Source organism: Panthera leo, chromosome B3, assembly GCF_018350215.1.
Source record: "Panthera leo isolate Ple1 chromosome B3, P.leo_Ple1_pat1.1, whole genome shotgun sequence".
NCBI classification, from domain to species: Eukaryota; Metazoa; Chordata; class Mammalia; order Carnivora; family Felidae; genus Panthera; species Panthera leo.
This window is the reverse complement of record NC_056684.1, coordinates 83,626,805-83,649,668: the sequence shown is the minus strand read 5'-3', so window position 1 is coordinate 83,649,668 and position 22,864 is coordinate 83,626,805. Positions and strand designations below refer to the sequence as shown.

Here is a 22,864-nt window from a genome sequence, read left to right as displayed (position 1 = left end):
GTCAGTTGGTTAACCTTCCGACTTGGGCTCAGGGCATGATCTCATAGTTCCTGAGTTCGAGCCCTGCGTCGGGTCTGTGCTGACAGCTCAGAGCCTGGAGCCTGCTTCAGATTCTGTGTCTCACTCTCTCTCTCCTCCCCCACTCATGCTCTGTCTCTCGCTCTCAAAAATAAATAAAAATTTCAAAAAAAGGGGGGGGGAGCCTGGGTGGCTCAGTTGGTTGAGTGGCTGAATTTGGCTCAGGTCATGATCTCGCGGTCTGTGAGTTTGAGCCCCGCATCAGGGTCTGTGCTGGCTGCTCAGAGCCTGGAGCCTGCTTTGGATTCTGTGTGTGTCTCTCTCTCTCTGCTCCTCCCCTACTTGTGCTCTATCTCTCTCTGTCTCTCAAAAATAAATAAATGTTTAAAAATTAAAAAAAAATTTAACCTTATTTATTTATTTTTAGAGAGACAGAGAGTGAGAGGGGGTGGGGCAGAGAGAGAGGAGGAAGAGAGAATCCCAAGGAGGCTCCGCAGGATCATGCGGGGCTTGAACTCTTGAATGGTGAGATCATGACTTGAGCTAAAGCCAAGAGTGGACTTTTACCCAACTGAGCCACCCAGATACCTCTAAAGATTGTATTTTATTTTATTTTATTGAAAAAATTTAAAAAAATCTTAATAATTTATTTGTGAGTGAGAGAGAGAGAGTGAGTTTGTGTGGGGGAGGAAAAGAAAGTGGGAGACACAGAATCTGAAACAGGCTCTGAGCTGTGAGCTCAGAGCTGCACTTGGGGCTTGAACTCACAAACCTTGAGTTCATGACCTGAGCTGAAGTCAGATGCTTAACCGACTGAGCCAGCCAGGCACCCCATAAAGACTTTATTTTTTAAGTAATCTCTACACCCAATGTGGGGCTTGAACTCATGACCCTGAAATCAAGAGTTGCATGTTCTATACACAAAGTCAGCCAGGTGCCCCAAAGCCTATTTATAATTTGATAAGGAGTGAAAAGCTGGTGTTCAAATCACCACTGATCATATGGGAATTTTCTGTATAATATATACTGATGCACAAATCAACACTAAATTTGGAATATCTGAGCCACTAAGTTTTCAGTGTTTTTTCAGATGTTTCTGTTAAACATGTTTTGGATAGTAAGAGTTTTAGTCTTGCACATACATAGACTTCCAAAAGGAAATTTGGGTTCCCTGGGTGGCTCAGTTGGTTGAGTGACTGATTCTTGATTTCAGGTGAGGTTATGATCTTGTGGTTGGTGGGTTCGAGCCCAGTGTGTGTCTCTGTGCTGACAGTGTGGGGCCTGCTGGGATTCTCTGTCACCCTCTCTCTCTGCCACTATCCCCGACTCTCAAAAATAAATAAATAAGCATTAAAAAAGAAAACAAAAGGAAATTTGAGTTGCCTTAATATAAAGCATATCCTGGTTTTATAACTCGCTCACCCTTAAGAGACTTACATAGACCAAATTAGGCATCCTTTAGCTACATAAACTGTTATTTGGGGGTTTTACTTTATGTTTTGTAGGCATTTTACCGGAATGAATATACCAAAATCATAAAAAAAAAAAGTTCTAGAGTCTACTGTATCAGAAGTTTATATATAGAGTTTTTATTTATTAAACAGTTTTAAATTTTATTTTTGAGAGGAGACAGAGAGAGTGGAGGAGGGGCAGAGAGAGAGAGACACACACACACAGAATCTGAGGCAGGCTCCAAGCTGTCTGCACAGAGGCCAACGTGGGACTTGAACTCAAAAACCTCGAGATCATGACCTGAGCCAAAGTTGGATGCTTAACCACCTGAGCCACCCAGGTGCCCCAATTTTTGTTTTTTAAAGTAAGCACTAGGCCCTGTTGCATCCACACGACTCCTGAAACAGAATATTATGGGCACCAGTGACAGTCACAACAAAGTTTATTGCAATGAAAGGCAAGGTCGACCGATCGGGACCAACACTTTTGATCAGAGTGCGGCCTCGAACAGCCGGGGTACAGAGTTTTTATAGCTGATCACATCGTTTTATCATCACCTGGGAACAGAACAAAGAAATAGTTCCCAGATGAGTTCGAAACAGTTCCCGGATGGGGTGATTATTTTAGACTTTCTGCCGTTAAGTTGCAACCAGTGCATCTCCTTGACCCTGCCTCTGATGCTCTTTTCTTTGAACTTTTGTTTCCTTAATTGTTGAAGCCTAATTTACAAGAGTATGAAGCGTAATTTATAAGAGTAAAGCAAGGCTGTTATCTCTTAACCTTCAGTGTTAGCACAAAGCTGTTATCTCTCAAACTACAGGTTAGCCCTACACTACAATTTAACCCTTACAGGCCCAACAGGGGGCTTGAACTCCTGACCCCGAGATTAAGAGTCACATGCTCCACAGACTGAGCCAGCCGGCGCCCCTAATAGGATTCCATTTTAAATAGTCGAATCTAAACTTAAGGGTATTCTTTATAACTAACACTAGTACAAACCATTTCATATTTACAAAGTTTTTCTTCCTAGAAGGGGCCCAGCCCAGCTGGTGGAGTATGGGGTTCCCATAGGAAGGCAGACAGCATAATGGTGGAGCCCCACAGGATGTGCTATGTGACTTTGGGTGTGTAGAGGGAGTTAAGTGCAACTCCTGATGGAGGGACAGGGAGAGGACGGACTGAGACAAAGTTTCTGTTAACATAGGAGTAAAAGTAGGAGTTATTTTATCCTTAATGTCATTTTATAAACAAGGGAACCAGCATAAGACCCATTAATTATGTGACTTTTCTAAGCCTCTAGAGCAAATCAGTAACAAATCTAGGAAAGAATTCAAGCTTTCCACACTTAAGCTTTATAGTTCTTAATTACTGAGCAGGCAACTATAAATAACTGCTTCATTGGAAGAAATCTGCAAGTACCAAAGATATAATAAAATGAAAATAAAAATAACTCTTAATCCTCCCAAAAGAATGACACAAAATAGAAGTTACCAAGCCAGAGACTTTTATTTCCTCCCCTCTGTTACAGCCTGTAACAGTCCTCCAAAACGGAGGTTCTTTTTTCCAGGTATCAACTGAATTGTCTTTATATCAGAGTTCTCAAACTTTTTGGTCTAAGGACTCCTTTACACTCTCAGAAATTACTGAGGATCCTAAAGAGCTTTTGTTATGTGCTGCCTGTTCCTCAGCGTCTAGATTTCTGCTCCTTTATGTCACGATGTGAGACACTGTACATAGAGTGCTCGTCTCAGAGACTGCTACTTATGACGGTCCTAATTACTATTTTCAGTAATAAGGTAGCTCTTTTCAGGTAAGCGAAAGCAGCGCACCGCTGTGGTGGATGCTAGGGCTGATCCTTTCTCCCCGCCCTCTTGCTAGGATGATCTGCGCAGGCGCGCAGGGAGGGCACGGAAGTGCGGGCGGAAGTGGGTTCCAGACCTTTTAGCGGAGCGGCCTGTGGAGTAAACAAGTACCGAGCGGCCGCTTGCAGCTGGTGCCAGAGGGTACAGGCCACCATGAACCGGGTCCAGGATGACTATGACCCCTACGCAGTTGAAGAGCCTAGCGATGAGGAGCCAGCTTTGAGCAGGTGGGTCCCTGTCCCGTCCCGGCCCCCGAGGCTTCGGGCCGAGGCCAGGCTTTAGCCTTCTGTATTCGCTGCGCCTACCAGGCCTTTGGGGACCCTCGGGCCAGCAGTTGGGCGCCTTTTGCGCCTCGCTGTTGCCTGTGCGACGCCGAGGGGGGTTCTGGTGAGGTGGGGGGGGGGGGGGAAGAAAGACACTCGCGCGGGGAACAGAGATATTCTGGAGTAAGTCTTCAAAAACCTTGGAATCGAATCCTGCCTCTGCAGCTTGCTAACAGTATGACTGAAGGCAGGTTATCCTCCTTTTGCTCATCTATAAAAAGGAACTATAATAGGGGCTCCCGGTTGGCCCAGTCAGTTAAGCCTGGGACTCTTGATTTCCCCTCAGGTCATAATCTCTAGAGTCGTGAGATCCCCCTATGTTGGGCACAGCGCTGGGCGTGCAGCCTGATTAAGAACCCCCCCACCCCCACCCCCGCTGTCTCCAAAATAAATAAACAGAAAAAGGCAATATAATAACTATATCTTAAGTATGTTGTGAGGCTTATGGGACTTACTGTGAACTGACAATCTTGAAGACGAAACTGCCATAAACAGAAATAAGGGACTATTCAGCCTCCCTTTTTGAACGCCTATCTGTGCTTTCTCTGGGCTACGGTTTTCTACAGGCTTGCACTATAGTAGGGGAAACCAGACACGTATCTCGGAAGATAAGTATCTTGAAAAGAAGTATGTATCTCAGAAGAGTATTGTAGAAAACAGTGGCCTGAGATAGTCACAAATCAAATTCTGTGGGAATTTCCAGAAAGGAGGGATTAATCCTACCTGGGGGAAGCTTGCAGTTATGTTGGCAAGAGAGTTCCAGGAAAATTTATCCACTTTTTAAAGCTGGCAGCAGATCCTATTAATAAATCTAAAACATTCTGTTCAACTAAGCTTTTTGTGAAACTGACCTTTCTTCAATTATAATGTTTCCTCGTGTTATCCTGGGAGGGGTTGAAGGCTCGGGAGATTAGACTGCTGTGAAGATTTCTCTTGTGGGGAGTAAGGATGGATTCCAAGGTTTCCTGAGAGAAAGAGTGTCAGTTAATGGGTCTGGTCTGTGAAAGGAGGTATATGAATTAGTAGGCCTCAATTAGTAATTCAGTTTGATTGGAATATTGCAGGGTTTCCTGGACTTGAGTTATTTAGCCGTTACTGTCTCTATATTTCCCCGTGTTACTATTCATTTAATACTTTTCCTTAGGTTGGGGTGCGTGGGTGGCTCACTTGGCTGAGTGTCCGGCTCTTAATTTCGGCTCAGGTCATGATCTCATGGTTGGTGAGATCAAGCCCTGAGTTGGGCCCTGCCAGTGACAGCATGGAGCCTGCTTGGAATTCTCTCATTCTCTGCCCCTTCCCTACTTTCTCTCTTTCTCAAATAAACAAACATTAGATTTTTTTGAGTTAAATTTCTTTTAAAAAAATATTTATTTATTTTGAGAGAGAGAGAATGAGAGAGAGGGGGAGAGTGGCAGGGAGGCAGAGAGACAGAACAGAACCCAAGCAGGCTCTGAGATGCCAGTGCAGGGCCCGAACTGGGGTTTGATCTTACCAACCATGAGATCATGACCTGTGCTGAAACCAAGTTGGACGCTTAACTGAGACACCCAGGCATCCTAATTGTATATTTAAATGCATGTACTTGTGACAGTAAATTATGCTATAAGAAAAGTTAAACAAAAAATAATACAGAGGGATTCTGTGTCTTCTCCACCCAGTTTCCCTCAATGTTAACATATTTGATAAAACTTTGCTGTAATATCACACCTGGGATATCGACATTAATGGGGTCAAGATATAGAACATTTCCATTACCACAAGGATTCCTCATTGCTCACTTCCTGTCCCCTCTCTCCCATGCACTACTTAACTGCTGGTAACTACCAATCTATTTTCCACTTCTATAATTTTGTCCTTTTCAAGAATATTATGTAAACAGAATCATGCAGTATGTAACCTTTTGGGATTGGTTTTTGTCATTCAGCGTAATACCTGGAGGTTCATCCACATTATTGCAGGTGTCAGTAAGTCATTCCTTTTTTATTGCCGAGTACTATTTCACATTTGTTTTACCTATTCCCGTATTTAAAAATTTTTAAAAATATTTTTTAATTTTAGATAGTGTGAGTGGGGCAGGGGGCAGAGGGAGAGAGAGAGAGAGAGAGAGAGAGAGAGAGAATCTTAAGCAGACTCCACACTCAGCACAGAGCCCGACACAGGCCTCTATCCCATGACCCTGGGATCATGACCTGAGCTGAAATCAAGAGTCAGTTGCTCAACTGGCTCAACCACCCAGGCACCCCTTAACCATTCCCTTATTGAAGGATGTCTAATTGTTTCTAGTTTTGACTCTTGTGAATAAAGTATCTGTAAACACTCATGTAGAGGTTTTTGTGTGAATGTTAGTTTTCAGTTTTCTGGGATAAATGCCCAGGAGTGTGATTGCTGGATTGTATGGTGGTTGCATGTTTAGTTTTATAAGAAACTGTCAAGCTGTTTTCCATAGAAGCTTTATCATTTTACATTCCCACCAGCAATGGCTTCAAAGTTATTTAGTGGTCTGTCTTGGTACTCCTTAAGATAATCTGCATTTTGCCCTTTGGAAACACTTGAATATAGGGAAAATCAGAGTTTCTCAGCGTCAGTAGAATTGACATCTTTGATCAGATAATTCTCTATTGAGGGGGTTATTCTGTGCATTATAGGATGTTTAGCAGCATCCCTGACCTCTACCCACTAGAAGCCAGTAGCCCCTCCTCCACCCCCTGCCCCAATTTGTGGCAATCAAAAATGTCTCTAGCTATGCCATATGTTCTCTGGAGAACAAAATGCTCCCCGTTGGAGACCACTGGTGGGTGAGAGGTAACGTTGAAAAGATAAGTTGAAACCAAATGGGAAAGGCTTTTTTGAATGCTGTGCTCAGAAGTTTGGCCATGGATGATTTCTTTGGGAATTGGCTAGTGGTATGATGAGAGTTCTTTAGGAATAACTTTCTGGCAACAGGATTAAGAGTGTACTGAAATGGAAGAGTTTGGAGGCCTGGAGATCCTTAGGATATGGTGGGACAGGCAGAGTTAAGAGAACCCAAATGAATATAGTGGTTCTGGAGAAAGGGAGCATGCTGGTCAGGATGAGGAATGTTGTTAGATGGGGAATTCTCTTGAGAGTAGAATCTGGCTAAGGCCTCTATCACTAGCAGACTTGATTGGTGTGAACTGCAGTTTTCTGATTTACCTTCTGCTGGAGGCTCAAAAGCATTGTTGTAGAAGAAGAAAATAGAGAAACAAAAACCAGGGGTAGTCTGCAACTATTCATCAGACCACAAATAATTGAACATTATTTATGAATTGTTGATTATATTAAAAATATCTTAGGCATTTCACTCATTTTGATAACATTTCATTCTTTTTGATATCTGGTTTAATTCTGTCATACTGTTATTTATTTAAAAAATTTTTTTTAAGCTTATTTATTTTGAGAGAGAGAAAGAGCAGAGGAGGGGCAGAGAGAGGGAGAAAGAGAATCTAAAGCAGACTCTGCACAGTGAGTGCAGAGCTGGATGCAGGGCTCAAACTCACAAATTGTGAGATCATGACCTGAGCTGAAATCAAGAGTTGGCTGCTTAATGACTGAACCACCCAGGTGCCCCACTGTCATACTGTTGGTAATGGGGACAGATGCAAAAGGCCAAGTATATTGGCAATAATTGCTCAGGAGCAATTGTAATATAACTTTCTCTTAATAGTTCTCTGTAGCATTGTGCCTTTTATCTGTTAACATTTTGTGTGGTTATATTAGCTATATATTGGTTATATATACTAAGTTTTATTTAAGTACTTAGAGTTTTAAAAATCTTTAAAAAACAGTAAAATTTTCATTGCTGATGGAAGTATGAATTGATACAAAACTTTTGGAAATAACAGTGTGATAATTCAAGAAGTCAGAAAGATGCTTGTATGTCTAATTCTAGACATTTATCCTAAGGAAATCAACAGAAAATTACATATACTCTACAGAGATATTCATTGTAGCATAATAGCAAAGAGTTAGAAATAAATGTACAGCATCTGTAAGATGAAATGTTATGCAGACATTAAAAATATATTTAGAAATATGCAGAAAGGGTTGATCTTTAAATGAGAATAGCTGTCTGTAATATAATAGATAAAGGCAACCTTGTAAAACTTAAAACTGTTGGGTAAGGAGATGATGGGAGTTATAAGTTATTTTAATTTTTTAGTATTCATGTGCCTTATGATTTAAACGTATACTAGTTCTGAAGATGAAGTGGATGTGCTTTTACATGGAACTCCTGACCAAAAACGAAAACTCATCAGAGAATGTCTTACTGGAGAAAGTGAATCATCTAGTGAAGATGAATTTGAAAAAGAAATGGAAGCTGAATTAAATTCCACCATAAAAACAATGGAGGACAAGTTATCCTCTCTGGAAACAGGTAAACTTTTAGATTTTCATATAGATATATATACATATTTTTAAACATTTATTCAGTATTGAGAGAGACAGAGTGTGAGTCAGGGAGGGGCAGAGAGAGAGAGTGACACACAGAATCCGAAGCAGACTCTAGGTTCTGAGCTGTCAGCCCAGAGCTTGATGCAGGGCTTGAACTCAAAAACCGTGAGATTGTGACCTGAGTCGAAGTCAGCCATCCAACTGACCGAGCTACCCATGTGCCCCTCATATAGATATTTTTCTAAGCTTTACAAGGCAGGAACCTCATTTGTGCCCTGTTGCATCCCAGCACTTTGAGTATGTGCTCATTAAATATTTACCGAGTGAATGAATAAATGTATTTGGCAACCTGAGCATAGTTTCTTTGATGACTAGTGAAGAATTTTCCTGTGTCGTTGAAATGACACTGTTTAGTATTGTTTACTTGCATGATTTCCTTTTGTAATTTTTTTTTTAGAGTTTATTTGTGGCATGCCTGGGCGGCGCAGTTGGTTGAGTGTTCCAATTTGATTTTGGTTCAGGTCATGATCTCATGGTTCATGACGTCAAGCCCCAGGTTGGGCTCTGCGCTGACAGCTTGGAGCCTGCTTGTGATTCTCCTTTTTCCCTCTCTTTCTCTGCCCCACTCCTACGCATGCGCTCACTCACTCTCTCCTTCTCTCTCTCTCTCTCTCTCTCTCTCAAAATAAATAAGATCTGAGCCGAAATCAAGAGTCAGATGCTCAACTAACTGAGCCACTCAGAACTCCCTCCTTTATTTTTACCCCAGGATAAAAAAGAAAAAAAGAAAAAGACACACAAGCTTAGAGAGGTATTTTTCGAGTTATATAGCATTGATAGGGGCACATTGAATATGTCACCACAAATTGTGTCATTTTAGTAAGTAGTGAAACATACTTCATTTGGTACTTTGTCTTTATGTAAAGTGTACTTGATCCAAAAACTGTTTTGTGCCTTAGCTTTGGTTTCCATAGTATATGCTATGTATTAACTGTTAGGAACTGAAAGCATATATAATAATAATAAAAGCAAAAGCAGATGTTAATTAAGAGGAAGAATTAGGGACACAAGCATATGACATGAATACAGTATGAGTCATGGCACTAGGCACAAGTGAGGAGAGAAGGAATGTGTTCTTGTGTCATTCCCTCTGCCGCTCTTTAGGGCTCTTATCCTCTTTCCCCTGAAGTCCCTTACAACAAGATGTTTATTCCCTATTCTTCACGTGTACTGCATGGCTGAAAGTTAGAGAGCTGTATGGTGGCAATCTGGAAATAGGCTATTTTATTGAATTAGATTTGTGGGAAGGGTGAGAGAATAATTTTCTCATGATTTGGAACACTTGATCCATTTCTATAATTAACAATTACAGTTCTCTGTAATTGCACAGGGCACAAACATTCAGTAAGTCATTGATGTGAAAGTATTTTTCCATCCAAATGAGATTGGGAATGAGTTGATACTGCTTTGAGGTGATGGAAGAATATACTGAGTTTTTTTTCTTGTCAGTTATGTATGGTTTAGTCTTTAAACTTCCCTTGCGTAACTAGGGTCTTCTTCAGGAACTGGAAAAGTTGGAACAGCTCTGACAAAGTACTACGATGATATATATTTTGATTCTGATTCTGAGGATGAAGACAAAACAGGTAAGTAGCATGTTTACCAGGTTTAGCCGTTATATTTTATGGAAAAAACATTTACCTAACAATTATTGGATTTTAGGATTTCCCTCTGAGTTTTGTCTTCTAAGAAATGGTAGGCCATTGATGTGAAAACAAAAGCAGGAATGATGAATAAAAACAGATGGGAATGCACATATGAGGCCTTGGGACCGGCAAGGGTACTGCATGGGTGTGCCCAGGGAGAAGGACGGGGTGTCCCGACTCAGGGCTCTTGGCCACACTCTTCCTTAAGGTTCCTTAATGCAGCAATATTTGGTTTCACACCTGCAAATAGTTTCTATATTTTTATAGGAAATTTAGAAACTTATAAATATATTTTGCAGAATTTTTTCTGACTTCCTGCTTTTTTTTAATCAGCCTCTGTTCTTTAGAATTGATTTTGTATAAAATCTGAGCAAAGGTAAACATAATAAGGACTACAACTAATTTAATTATATCAGTAGTTACACTGGAATACACAGACAACACATTTATATGGTGAAGAAACAATTTTATGTTTGTATGTATTATTACCTAAGTATTGACCTAAGTACATTTTAAAAGTCTAGTGTATGTGGATTATCATAGTGTTTTTTCATTCATTTTTGAAATATTTTATTTTGATTTCACTACCATTTTATAGATAGGAACTTGTTGAGACTTTATACATCAAAATTTTCTAATCTTGGCTCCCTTTGACCTTTCTGAGACTCTGAATCCTCATTATTTGAATTTGGTTTTTGAGATAACAACAGTTTTTAGTGAAGAAACAATTCTTGCCTCTTCTGTCACCTTCATTTTAATCCCTTGGTTTTTTTTAAGTTTATTTATTTATTTTGACGTTCACACAGGGGAGGTGCAGAGGGGGAGGGAGGGATAGAATCCTAGTCTGATCCTGTGCTTGAACCCACAAATAGTAAGACCATGACCTCAGCTGAAATCAAGAGCCGGATGCTTAAGTGACTGAGCTACCCAGGTGTCCTGATGCTTTGTTAATTGGATAAGAACTTTATTTGGAGGAATAGTTAAAAATTTTTTTTTTAGGAAAATATAAGTAGAAAAAAAAAGGTAGGTGGGAATTCTACATTCTGTCTTAAAAAGGTGTGTAATTTAGACATACCTAGCCATATCCTTAACATTTTCAAAATTAGCACAGGTGACCAAGAAGAAAAAGAAGAAACGACACAGGATTCCAACAAATGATGAATTACTGTATGATCCTGAGAAAGATAACAGAGATCAGGCCTGGGTTGATGCACAGAGAAGAGGGTAAGAACTTACCTTTAATATTTAGAATCTTCAGAGAAAAATGATTAGAAGGTGATATTTACAACATTCACATTTTCACTGTATGTGTATATGTTCATATGGACATACATTAAAATTTTTGAGAAAAACACTGCTGAATTGTTTACTTTGAAAATTACCAGCAAATTTCATTCAGATGATTTATTTTTGAGAGAGAGAGTGTGTGGGTGCACATGGGGGAGCAGCAGAGGGCAGGGCTCAGAGGATCCGAAGCGGGCTCTGTGGCTGACAGCAGAGAGCCTGATGTGGGGCTCAAGCTCAAAAATTGTGAGATCATGACCTGAGCTGAAGTTGGATGCTTAACCAACTGAGCCACCTTGGCACCCCTAATGAATATATTTGTGTGTGTGTGTGTGTGTGTGTGTGTGTGTGTGTGTATTTTAATGTTTGTTTATTTTTGAAAGATCATCTGAAGCAGGCTCTGCATTGTCAATGCAAAGCCTGATGTGGGGCTCGAACTCATGAACTGTGAGATCATGACCTGAGCCAAAGTCAGATGTTCAACTGACTGAGCCACCCAAGCGCCCCTGCCCCATGAATATCCCCAGTGTAAAATAAACATTTTAAGTGCTATGAGTATTGAGATAGTTAAGGAAATTATAGTGTAGCTCTTGATTCTGGTAAAAGAATTTGTCAGTGAGGTAAGATGGAATGTATCTTTATTATATAATCTTTAAAAAACAATTTTTTTAAAGTAAACTCTACTCCCAATGTCGGGCTTGAACTCATGACCCAGCCAGGCACCCCTTTTGTTATATAATCTTGAGAAGAAATAACATTTTATTGACTTACTCACATTCCTGCATCAAGCAGTAGTTGCCTTTTGAGACCACAGAAACCAACTTAAAATAATGAACTCACTACTTTTTAAGTATCACAAGGGCAGTAATCATGCCTGTCTGTTCACTGCTTTATCCCAGGCATCTTGCACTTTGTAAAATGGGCTCTCATTAAGTAGCTATTGAATGAATAAGTTACTTTCTTGGGTTTGGGTTTTGAAATCTGTTAAGCATTGGAGGTATTTAACAACAGTTTTAAAGTATGTACTACATGTTTTCAGTATTTTTCCCCAGAGACATTTAAAGGATTTAGAAAGTAATGCCACATGATTTATTTTCTGTTGTTGAGGTTTTAGGAGTTTACCATAAGTCCCTTTTAAGAATATATACTTTCATACTTTACTTTCATAGGTAGATTCGTGCTGTAATTTTGCAGTCAGCGAATATTTATTGGACACTTATGTACTAGACACTGTTTTGTATTCTTGAAATACAGCAAGGAACAAAACAGACCAAAATCCTTAGGCACTTAGAGCTTACATGCTTGTTTTTTAAATGTAGCTTTACTAGGTTTTTCAAATTAATAGACTTTATGCTTTTAGAAGAGTTTTAGGTTTACAGAAAAATTGAGCCAATAATAACATGGTTCCCATATACCTTCCCACAACAACACACACACACACAGTTTCACCTGTTAACATGTTACATTAATATGGTACATTTGTCACAATTAATGAACTGGTATTTATACATTATTATAAACTAAGGTCCATAGTTTATTCACATTTCCTTAGTTTTTACCTTCTGTCCATTTTCTGTTCCAAGAGCCCATCCAGGATGCTATGTTAGTTTTTTAGTATATGTGCTGCCAAAGCGAGCGTGCCATGTTACTTTTAATTGTCATGTCCCTTTAGGCTCTTCTTGGCTCTGACAGTTTTCACACTTTTTCTTGGTTTTGATGACCTTAACATTTTTCAGGAATACTGGACAGATACATTGTAGGAGGCCATTCTATTGGAATTTGTTTGATGTTTTTCTCATGATTAGACTGGGATTATGAATTTGGGGGAGGAAGACCACAGAGATAAAGTGCAATTTTCATCATTTTGTGATCAGTTGTTAATAGTGACCTAATATTGACCTTGATTGCCATGGTATGGAAGTGTTTGTCAGATTTCTCAACTGTAAAGTTACCCTCTGCCCCTCCTTTCCATATTGTACTCTTTGGAAGGAAGTCACTATGTGCAGCCCAAACTTGTGGAGTGGGGAGTTATGCTCCGCTTCCTTAAGGGGAGAGTATCTTCATTAATTATTCTTCTTTATGGGAGATTTGTCCCTTCCTTCCTTCCTTCCTTCCTTCCTTCCTTCCTTCCTTCCTTCCTTTGTTCCTTCATTGTTCCTTCAATTTGTTCAGTCATTTATATCACTATGGACTCATGGGTATTTACTTATACTTCAGGTTATAATCCAATACTACATTATTTTGTTGTTCTCATTGTTTCAGCTTTGTCCACTGGGAACTCTTTTCAGTTGACTTCTGTGCCCCCTTGACATACCTACCTCGTTGTTTTTGAGCACTTCCTTACTTTTTGGTACTACAGGATGCTCCAGGTTCATCTTGTATGCCTCATTCCTAGAATCAGTTATTTTTCAGAGGAGTACTAGTTTCTTTTATTGGAGAGTGGCATTAGAAATCATGCTACTGGGGGTGTCTGGCTGGCTCAATCCATAGAGCATGTGGCTCTTAATCTTGGAATTGTGAGTTTGAGCCCCTTAAAAGGAGGGAGTGGGGCCTCCTTAAAATAAAAAAGAAAAAGAAATCAAGATCTGGCTTTAATGTGCACCCCTTGCCCCCCTTTCTTTTTCTGTTCTAGCTACCATGGTTTTGGAATACAGAGGCCACATCAACAACAACAGCCTGTTCCAAATAGTGATGCTGTCCTGAACTGCCCTGCCTGCATGACCACACTATGCCTTGATTGCCAAAGGTAATGGATAAAGGGTAACAACACACACACACACACACGTACATACACATGCACACAATGAAAACAACTTGGTGATCTTTTGTTTAAATCAGAAATAGACTTTTGAGGTATATACTTAGGAATTCTAATAAAGTTCTGTCCTCTTATATCCTTGCTGCTATATGACTAATCTTTATGCAAATACTTTTGGTTATATGTAGTTTTATTATAAGTAGTTTTTTAATAAAACACTTAACCATTACTGACACAGATTCAGTGAAACTGCATGTATGTTGTGGAATGACATAATCTCTCAAATACACATTTTTAAAAATGTTTTATTTATTTTAGAGAGAGAGAGAGAGAACAAGAACGAGTGGGGGAGGAGCAGACAGAGAGGGGGACAGAGGATCAAAAGCGGGCTGTGCACTGAGAGCAGTGAGCCCGATGCAGGGCTCCAACTGACAAACTGTGAGATCATGACCTGAGCCAAAGGTGGATGCTCAACCTACTGAGCCACCCAGGCACCCCTCAAATACACTCTTTTTAAAAAAATTGTGATAAAATACATATAAGATGTCCCATTTTAACCATCAAAATTTTTTTATTAAAGAGTCCATCATTTGTATATTTAGTTTATTGTCAACTAGATCATTTAAAAATTTAATACCTTTTGCGTGTGTATATATTGAGAACTTTTAAGATCTCTCTTAGCAACTTTCAAGGATGTAGTACAATGTTGGTAACTATTTAAACAATATTATATCCCCAGACCTTCTCCATCTTATAACTGGAAGTTTGTACCATTTGACTGTCTTCACCCATCCACCCTTCCCCCACCAACCACAAATCTACACTCTGTGTTTAGGAGTTCAGGTTTTTTGTTGTTTTTTTTTTTTTTTTTTGGATTCCACATATAAGTGAAATCATTCAGGATTTTTCTGTCTCTGTCTAACATATTTAGTATAATGCTCTCACGGTTCATCCATGTTTTCACAAATGGCAGGATCCTCCTCCTCCTCCTCCTCCTCCTCCTCCTCCTCCTCCTCCTCCATTGTATCTATACACCATGTTTTCTTTATCCATTCACCTATGCATGGACACTTAGTTTGTTTCATGTTTTGGCTGTTAAGAATTCTGTTGCAGTAGGTTTTGGAGAGAAGACCATAGAGCTAAAGTGTTGTTTTCATTACATTATATCAAGGGCGCAGACTATCAACCAAAAATCAACAGATTTATGACTGGTAATGTTGACCTTTATCACCTGGCTGAGGTAGGGGTACATATACCTCTTTGAGATAGTGATGTCATTTCCTTCAGATATATACCCAGAAGTGGGATTGCTGGATCATACGGTAGTTATATTTTTAGTATTTTGAAGAGTCTCCATATTGTTTTCATAGTGGCTGTACCAATTTAAATTCCCACCAATAGTGCACAAGGTTTCACTTTTGTTATCCCTTGTCTTTTTGATAATAGCCATTCTAACAGGTATAAAGTGACATCTCTCTGTAGTTTTGATTTGCATTTCCCTGATGATTAAGGATGGTGAACACCTTTTCATGTACCTATTAGCCATTTGTATACCTTTTTTTGGAAAAATATTCAGGTCCTTTGCCCATTTTTTTTTTTTTTTTAAATTTTTTTTTAACGTTTATTTATTTTTGAGACAGAGAGAGACAGAGCATGAACAGGGGAGGGGCAGAGAGAGAGAGAGAGGGAGACACAGAATCAGAAGCAGGCTCCAGGCTCCGAGCCATCAGCCCAGAGCCCGACGCGGGGCTCGAACTCACGGACCGTGAGATCGTGACCTGAGCTGAAGTCGGACGCTTAACTGACTGAGCCACCCAGGCGCCCCTCCTTTGCCCATTTTCTAATTGGATTGTTTATTTTCTGCTAATGAGTTGTAGGAGTTCCTTGAATGTTAACCTGTTAACCCCTTATCAGATACATGATTTGCAAATATTTTCTCCCATTCCATAGATTGCCTTTTCCTTTTGTTGATTGTTTCTTTGCTGTGCTGAAGCTTTTTAGTTTGATATAGTCCCACTTACATTATTTAATTTTTTTAACTTAAAAAAAAAAAGTTTATTTATTTCGATACTATGAGTGGGGGAAGGGCAGAGAGAGGGGGAGAAACAATCCCAAGCAGGCTCCACCTCCAGCACAGAGCCTGATGTGTGGCTCCATTTCACAACCATGAGATTGTGACCTGAGCTGAAATTAAAAGTTGGATGCTTAACTGATTGAGCCACCTAAGCTCCCGCAACTTGTTTGTTTTTGCTTTTGTTGCTTGTGCTTATCCAAAAAGTTATTGCTAAGACTCATGTTGAGCTTTTTCCCTATGTTTGAGTAGTTTTACAACTTCATGTCTTAAATTTAAGTCTTTAATCTATTTCGAATTAATTTTTGTGAGTGGAGTAAGACAGTAGTCCAGTTTCATTATTTTGCAAATGACTGTCCAGTTTTTCCAAAACCATTCATTGAAGATATTATTTTCCCAGCATTGAATATTTTTGGCTCCCTTGTCAAATATTAGTTGACCGTGTATGCATGAGTTTACTTCTGGGTTCTCTGTTCTGTGAGTCTGTGAGTCTGTTTTTATGCTAGTCCCATATTATTTTGATTATCATAGCTTTGTTGTTTTTGTTTTTTTAAAAATTTTTAAATGTTTATTCATTTAAATGAATACAGAGAGTGTGGGCAGAGGAGAGAGAGGGAGACACAGAATCCAAAGCAGGCTCCAGGCTCCGGGCTCCGAGCTGTCAGCACAGAACCCGACGCACGGCTTGAACTCATGAATTGTGAGATCATGACCTGAGCTGAAGTCAGAGGCTTAACCGCTTAACTGACTGAGCCACCCAGACACCCCTGATGATCAAAGCTTTGTAGTACAGTTTAAAATGAGGAAGTGTGATACTTACAGCTTTGTTGTTCTTTCTCAAGGTTGCTTTGGCTATTTGGAGTTTTTTGTGATTCCACACAAATTTGAGGTTTTTTTCTATATAAGATTTTTTTCTATTTCTATTGACTCTAGAAAGCTTTGGGTAGTATGGACATTTTAACAATAGTAATTCTTTTTTTTTTTTAACATTTCTGTATTTTTGAGAGACAGGGAGAGACAGAATGCAAGTGGGGGAGGGGCAGAGAGAGAGGGAGACATAGAATCTGAAGTAGTTTCCAAGCTCTGAGCTGACAGTACAGAGCCCAACATGGGGCTTGCACTCACGGACTGCGAGATCATGACCTGAGCCAAAGTCAGATGCTCAAATTACTGAGCCACCCAGGTGACCCAGTAATTCTTTAAAAAATTAAAAAAAAATTTTTTTTAATGTTTATTTATTTTTGAGAGAGAGAGAAAGAGAGAACACCACTGGGGAAGTAGGGGAGGGGCAGAGAGTGGGGTGGGGGACTGAGAGTCCAAAGCAAGCTCTCTTGCACTGACAGCAGAGAGCCTGATGTGGGGCTCAGACTCATGGACTGTGAGATCATGACCTGAGCTGAAGTCTGACACTTAAACCACTGAGCACCCAGGTGCCCCAACAATAGTAATTCTTTTGATGCGTGCACATGGGTTATCTTTCCATTTACGTGTATTTTCTTCGTTTTCTTTCATGAATGTCTTAACAGTTTTCTGTGTATAAATCTCTCACCTCCTTGGTTAAATTTATTCCCAAGTGTTTTATTATTTTGGATGCCATCATGAATGGGATTGTTTTCTTAATTTCTTTTTCAGATAGTTTACTTTTAATGTATAGAGAGCAGATTTTTGTAATTTTTATTTTTAATCTTTTTTTAAACATTTATTTATTTTTGAGAGAGACAGAGCATGAGCAGGGGATGGGCAGAGACTGAGGGAGACAGAATCCGAAGCGGACTCCAGGCTCTGAGCTGTCAGCACAGAGCCTGACATGGGGCTTGAACTCACAGACTGTGATATCTTGACCTGAGCTGAAGGGGGATGCTTAACTGACTGAGCCACCTGGGCACCCCTTTTTAAAAAAATTTTTTTAAAGTTTTGAGAGCAGCTGTGGGGGAGGGGCAGAGAGAGAGGGAGACAGAATCCCAAGCAGGCGTTGTGCTGTCAGTGCAAAGCCCGATGCAGGGCTCTATCTCCTGAACCCATGAGATCATGACCTGAGCCAGAATCAAGATTCAGACGCTTAGCCACCCTGGCGCCCCTGTAATTGGTTTTGTGTCCTGAAACTTCATTGAATTTTATATTTATTTTAACAATATTTTAATATTTTTTTTGGTGGAGTCTTTAAAATTTTATGCGTATAAGATTATATCATCTACAAACTGAGACAGTTTTACTTCTTCCCTATTTGGATTCCTTTTATTTCATTTTTTTTGCCTGATTGCTCTGGCTAGGACTTGTAGTACTATGTCGACTAGGACTGGTGAGAGTGGGTACTCTTGTACCCCATTTTAACCATTTTAAGTGTACAATTCAGTGACATGAACTACATTCACAATATTGTGCAGCTATCACCACAGTCCATTTTAGAAACTTTTTTGTCATTGCAAACAGAAACCTTGTACCCATTAGACAAAATTCCCCATTCTCTACCCCTTCCTACCCCAGCCTGTGGTAACCTCTATTCTGTTTTCCTTTCTGGATTGTTCATCGCTCATGTATAGAAATGAACAGATTTTTGTGTGTTGATTTTGTACCCTGAAACTTTGCTGAAGTAGTTTATTAGCTCTAATAGTTTTTTTGTGTAATGCTCAGAATTTTCTACATACAAGATCATGTCATCTGTGAATTATTTGTTTCCAGCGTGGATGCCTTTTATTTCTTTTTCTTAGCTAATTGCTCTGATTAGAACTTCAAGTACTATGTTGGATAGAAATGGTGAAAGCAGATATTTTTAGTCTTGTTCTTGATCTTAGAGGAAAAATTTTCATTTTTGAATATGATGTTAGCTGTGGAATTTTCATATATGATCTTTATTGTATTGAAGTTCCTTCTATTTTTAGTTTATTGGGTATTTTTACCATGAATTGGTGTTGAATTTCGTCAAATTCTTTATTTTTATTTCTCATTTTTTAAATGTTTATTATCTATTTTTGAGAGAGGAGGAAGAGAATGAGCAGGGAGGGACAGAGAGAGAGGGAGACATAGCATCTGAGCTGTCAGCACAGAGCCTGACATGGGGCTCAAACCCATGAACCTCAGGATCGTGCCTTGAGCTGAAGTTGGACGCTTAACTGACTGAGCCATCCAGGCGCCCCTAGAAGCTCTTTAAGCTTTTAAAACTAGCTTTTACTAAAATGGTGACAAGAATGGCATCAGTTGTCATGAGAGGAGGGCAGTCTCAGGCCACAATGTGAAAAGACAGTCAAAACATTAGCTCTCAAGTTTCCAATAACTTTTCTTGTCTTTCTAAGTTTGAAGAGCAAATGAAATTATTTTTGGAGATAAAAGTTACTTTTAAAGCAATAGAAGAGAGGATATATTCATTCTTTATTATCTATTAACACATTTTTTCCTACTCTTTTTTTTTTTTTTTTTTAATGTTTATTTTCAGGAAGAGAGAGAGTATGAGTGAGGGAGGGGCAAAGAGAGGGGGAGAGAGAGAATCCCAAGCAGGTTCCGTGCTTTCAGTGCAGAGTCCGATGTGGGGCTTACTCCCACGAACTGTGAGGTCATGACCTGAGCTGAAATCAAGAGTCAGATGCTTAACTGACTGAGCCACCCAGGCGCCCCAGTTTTTTCCTATTCTTAAATAACCCTTAACATTTCTTTAAATTTCCCATTTTGTTCTGTTTGTACTTTGGTTGTATTTCAGTAAGTTTTTGGTCTTCTCAAAGTTTAACTAATTGGAGATGCAAGAATATACACTGGGGGAAAAGATAGTCTCTTCAATAAATGGTGCTAGGAAAACTGGATAGCTACATGCGAGAATGAAACTGAACCACTTTCTTACATCATACACAAAAATCAACTCAGAATGGATGAAGGACCTAAATGTGAGACCTGAAAGCATAAAATGGCTAGAAGAAAACATAGGCAGTAGTGTGACATCGGCTATAACAACATTTTTCTAGATGGTCTTCTAAGGCAAGGAAGATAAAAGCAAGAGTAAACTACACCAAAATAAAAATCTTTTGTGCAGTGAAGGAATCCATCAACAAAATAAACCCACTGAATGGGAGAGGATATTTGCAAACGATCCATTTGATAAGGGATTAATATCCAAAATATATAAAGAACTAATACAACTTAATACCAAAAAAACCAATAATCCAATTAAAAAATGGGCAGAGTATCTGACTAGACATTTTTCCAAAGTAGACCTATAGATGTCAAACAGACACATGAAAAGATGCTCGACATCATTAATCATCATGGAAATGCAAATCAGAACCACAATGAGGTATTCATACACTTGTCAGAATGGCTAGAATCAAAAAGACAAGATATAACAAGTGTTCGTGAGGATGTGGAGAAAAAGAACTCTTGTGCACTGTTGGTGGGAATGTAATTGGTGCAGCTGCTGTGGAAAACAGTATAGAGATTCCTCAAAAAATTAAAAATAGCAATAACTTATGATCCACTAATTCCACTTCTTGGTTTTTATCCAAAGAAAATGAAAACTAATTTGAAAAGGTACATGTACTCTTGTGTGTATTGTAGTATTATTTATATTAGCCAAGATATGAAACAACCCAAGTGTCCCTTGATTGATAGATAAAGACAATATGCTAATATACACAGTGGAATATTCAGCCATAAGAAGAATGAGATCTTGCCATTTGTAACAACATGGATGGATCTAAAGGGTATTATGCTAAGAGAAATAAGTCAAAGAAAGACAGATACTGTATGATTTCACCTATATGTAAAATCTAAAAAACAATAAATGAATTAACAGACAAAAAGCAGAAACTGACCCATAATTACAGAGAACAAACTGATGGTTGCCAGAGGAGAGGGTGGTGGGGGATGGCCAAAATGAGTGAAGGAGAGTGGGAGATACAGGCTTCCAGGTACGGAGTGAGTAAGTCATGGGGATAAAAAGGTACAGCATAGGGAATAAAAATGATATTGTAATAGCATTGTATGGTGACATGGTAGCTACACTCATGGTGAGCATACATAGGGTGTAAACCTGTTGAATCACTGTGTAGTACATCTGAAACTAATATACACTGTATCAACTATACTTGAGTTAAAAACTTTTTTTTTATCTAAATAGATAACCTATTAAAATAGGACATAAATCGCAATTCTCCGTTTGTTTTTCCTCTTAGGCATGAATCATACAAAACTCAGTATAGAGCAATGTTTGTGATGAATTGTTCTGTCAACAAAGAGGAGGTTCTAAGATACAAAACCCCAGAGAACAGGAAGAAAAGGCGAGGCCATAAGAAGATGAGGTCTAATCGTGAAGATGCTCCAGAGCAGGTAGAGGCAGAAGTGGAAGAAATCTATCACCCCGTCATGTGCACCGAATGTTCCACTGAAGTGGCAGTCTATGACAAGGATGAAGTCTTTCATTTTTTCAACGTTTTAGCGAGTCATTCTTAAATAGCTAAGTTGGCATTTAATTGCCCAATACAATATACAACGCAAATATGGACACTTACTTTCCCTGTTAATTCCTCTCCATTGACATTCTGAGCGGTTATTTGAGGAAGCAGTGTTTGTCTTTTTGAAAGAGAATGATTGTCAACCTGCATCCTTCCACCTCCTTTAAAAAAAATTTTCCCCCAGTTTTGATGGGACTAATTATTCATTTCCTTTTTGATGGGCATTTGGAAACCATGGGGACTTTTTTTACATATTAAAACTCTTTAGAATTAAAATGCTCTGGAGTTATAAGTAATGTTTCAGAGTGTTATTTTTTATTTTGGATGTACCCTTGGTGTGATTAAACTAGACACTATTCCCCCCACCCCCACTTCTGTCTGTATTGTTTTTGCTAAAAAGTATATTTACCTTCTATCATAGTATGAAGTGACATTATTTAGCAACTGTTACATGGGGTAATATTGCCAGGTGCTTTCAGTAATTAATATAGGTCTTTTCCTAAAAGGATTGTATAGTTAACAGTAATCTAACCTTAGTGAATTAACATAGTAAGTAGAAATTTATGGTGATGGGTCGCCTGGGTGGCTCAGTCAGTTAAGCATCTGACTTCGGCTCTGGTCATGATTTCATCGTTCCTGAGTTCGAGCTCTGTGCTGACAGCTCAGAGCCTGGAGTCTGTTTCAGATTCCGTGTCTCCCTCTCTGTTTCTGCTCCTCCCCCATTCGTGCTCTGTCTCTCTCTCTCTGTCTCGAAAATAAATAAACATTTAAAAAAAATAAAAAAAAATTATGATGAGGAAGAGCAAGCTCACCCTCCACCCTTGGACTTAAAAATACAGTTGCTGCCTCTTATGCCCACTATTTGTTCTGGAATTTCTGTGGCCAGCAGCCAAGATACTGTTTTTTCTTTTTTGCTATTAATATAAAAATCATTAGTGACAGGTTGGAGGAAATTGCATTGTAGGCATCTGTGCTTTTGAAAAGAACGATTGGACTTGTTCCAAAAACATTAGGAAACTCAGGATCCTCCTGTTATTCTAGTAGAGATATGGTAGAGTGGAATGAAGTCAGAAAATAGGTATTTAAAAAATTTTTTTAAAAAATAATCTCTGCCCTAGTGGGGCTTGAACCCACTACCCCAAGATCAAAAGTCTCATGCTCTACTGATTGTGAGCCAGCCAGGGGCCCCAGGAAATACATTGTATGTATGTATGTATGTATGTATGTATGTATGTAAAAGATTTTATTTTTAAGTAATCTCCACACCCAACATGAGGCTTGAACTCACAACCCCCAGATCAGGGATTACTTACTGTACTGACTGAGTCAGCCAGGTACTTTAGGAAATACATTTTAATTCAGGCTATCACACTAATCTTGGGCAAGTATTTTCCTCTGAGTTCCAGTTTTCTCATCTGTAAGATGAAAAGATTGCATTAGAGCAGTGATTCCCCACAGAGGTCAGGGCTCAGCAGAGCTTGAGGGGGACCTCTACATATTCCCTCAGAATGATACATCTCCAGAAGGGAGAACATGTCCTTC

General features: G+C 39.2%; 1 protein-coding gene across 3 annotated transcripts; it reads left to right on the top strand.

Moving 5' to 3' along the window:
• Positions 1-3,373: 3,373 nt before the first annotated feature.
• Positions 3,374-21,614, top strand: LOC122222449 (E2F associated phosphoprotein). Of its 3 annotated transcripts, none has more exons than XM_042942958.1 (6): positions 3,382-3,559; positions 7,870-8,051; positions 9,631-9,714; positions 10,881-10,998; positions 13,691-13,804; positions 21,044-21,614. In XM_042942958.1, the coding sequence occupies exons 1-6, from the start codon at positions 3,486-3,488 to the stop codon at positions 21,318-21,320; spliced, it is 849 nt and encodes a 282-aa protein (XP_042798892.1). In that variant the 5' UTR covers positions 3,382-3,485; the 3' UTR covers positions 21,321-21,614. The 3 variants fall into 3 exon arrangements, with proteins under 3 accessions (XP_042798893.1, XP_042798892.1, XP_042798891.1); XM_042942957.1 differs by having other exon boundaries at positions 3,383-3,559; positions 9,619-9,714; XM_042942959.1 differs by lacking the exons at positions 10,881-10,998; positions 21,044-21,614 and having other exon boundaries at positions 3,374-3,559; positions 9,619-9,714; positions 13,691-13,761.
• Positions 21,615-22,864: the final 1,250 nt, after the last annotated feature.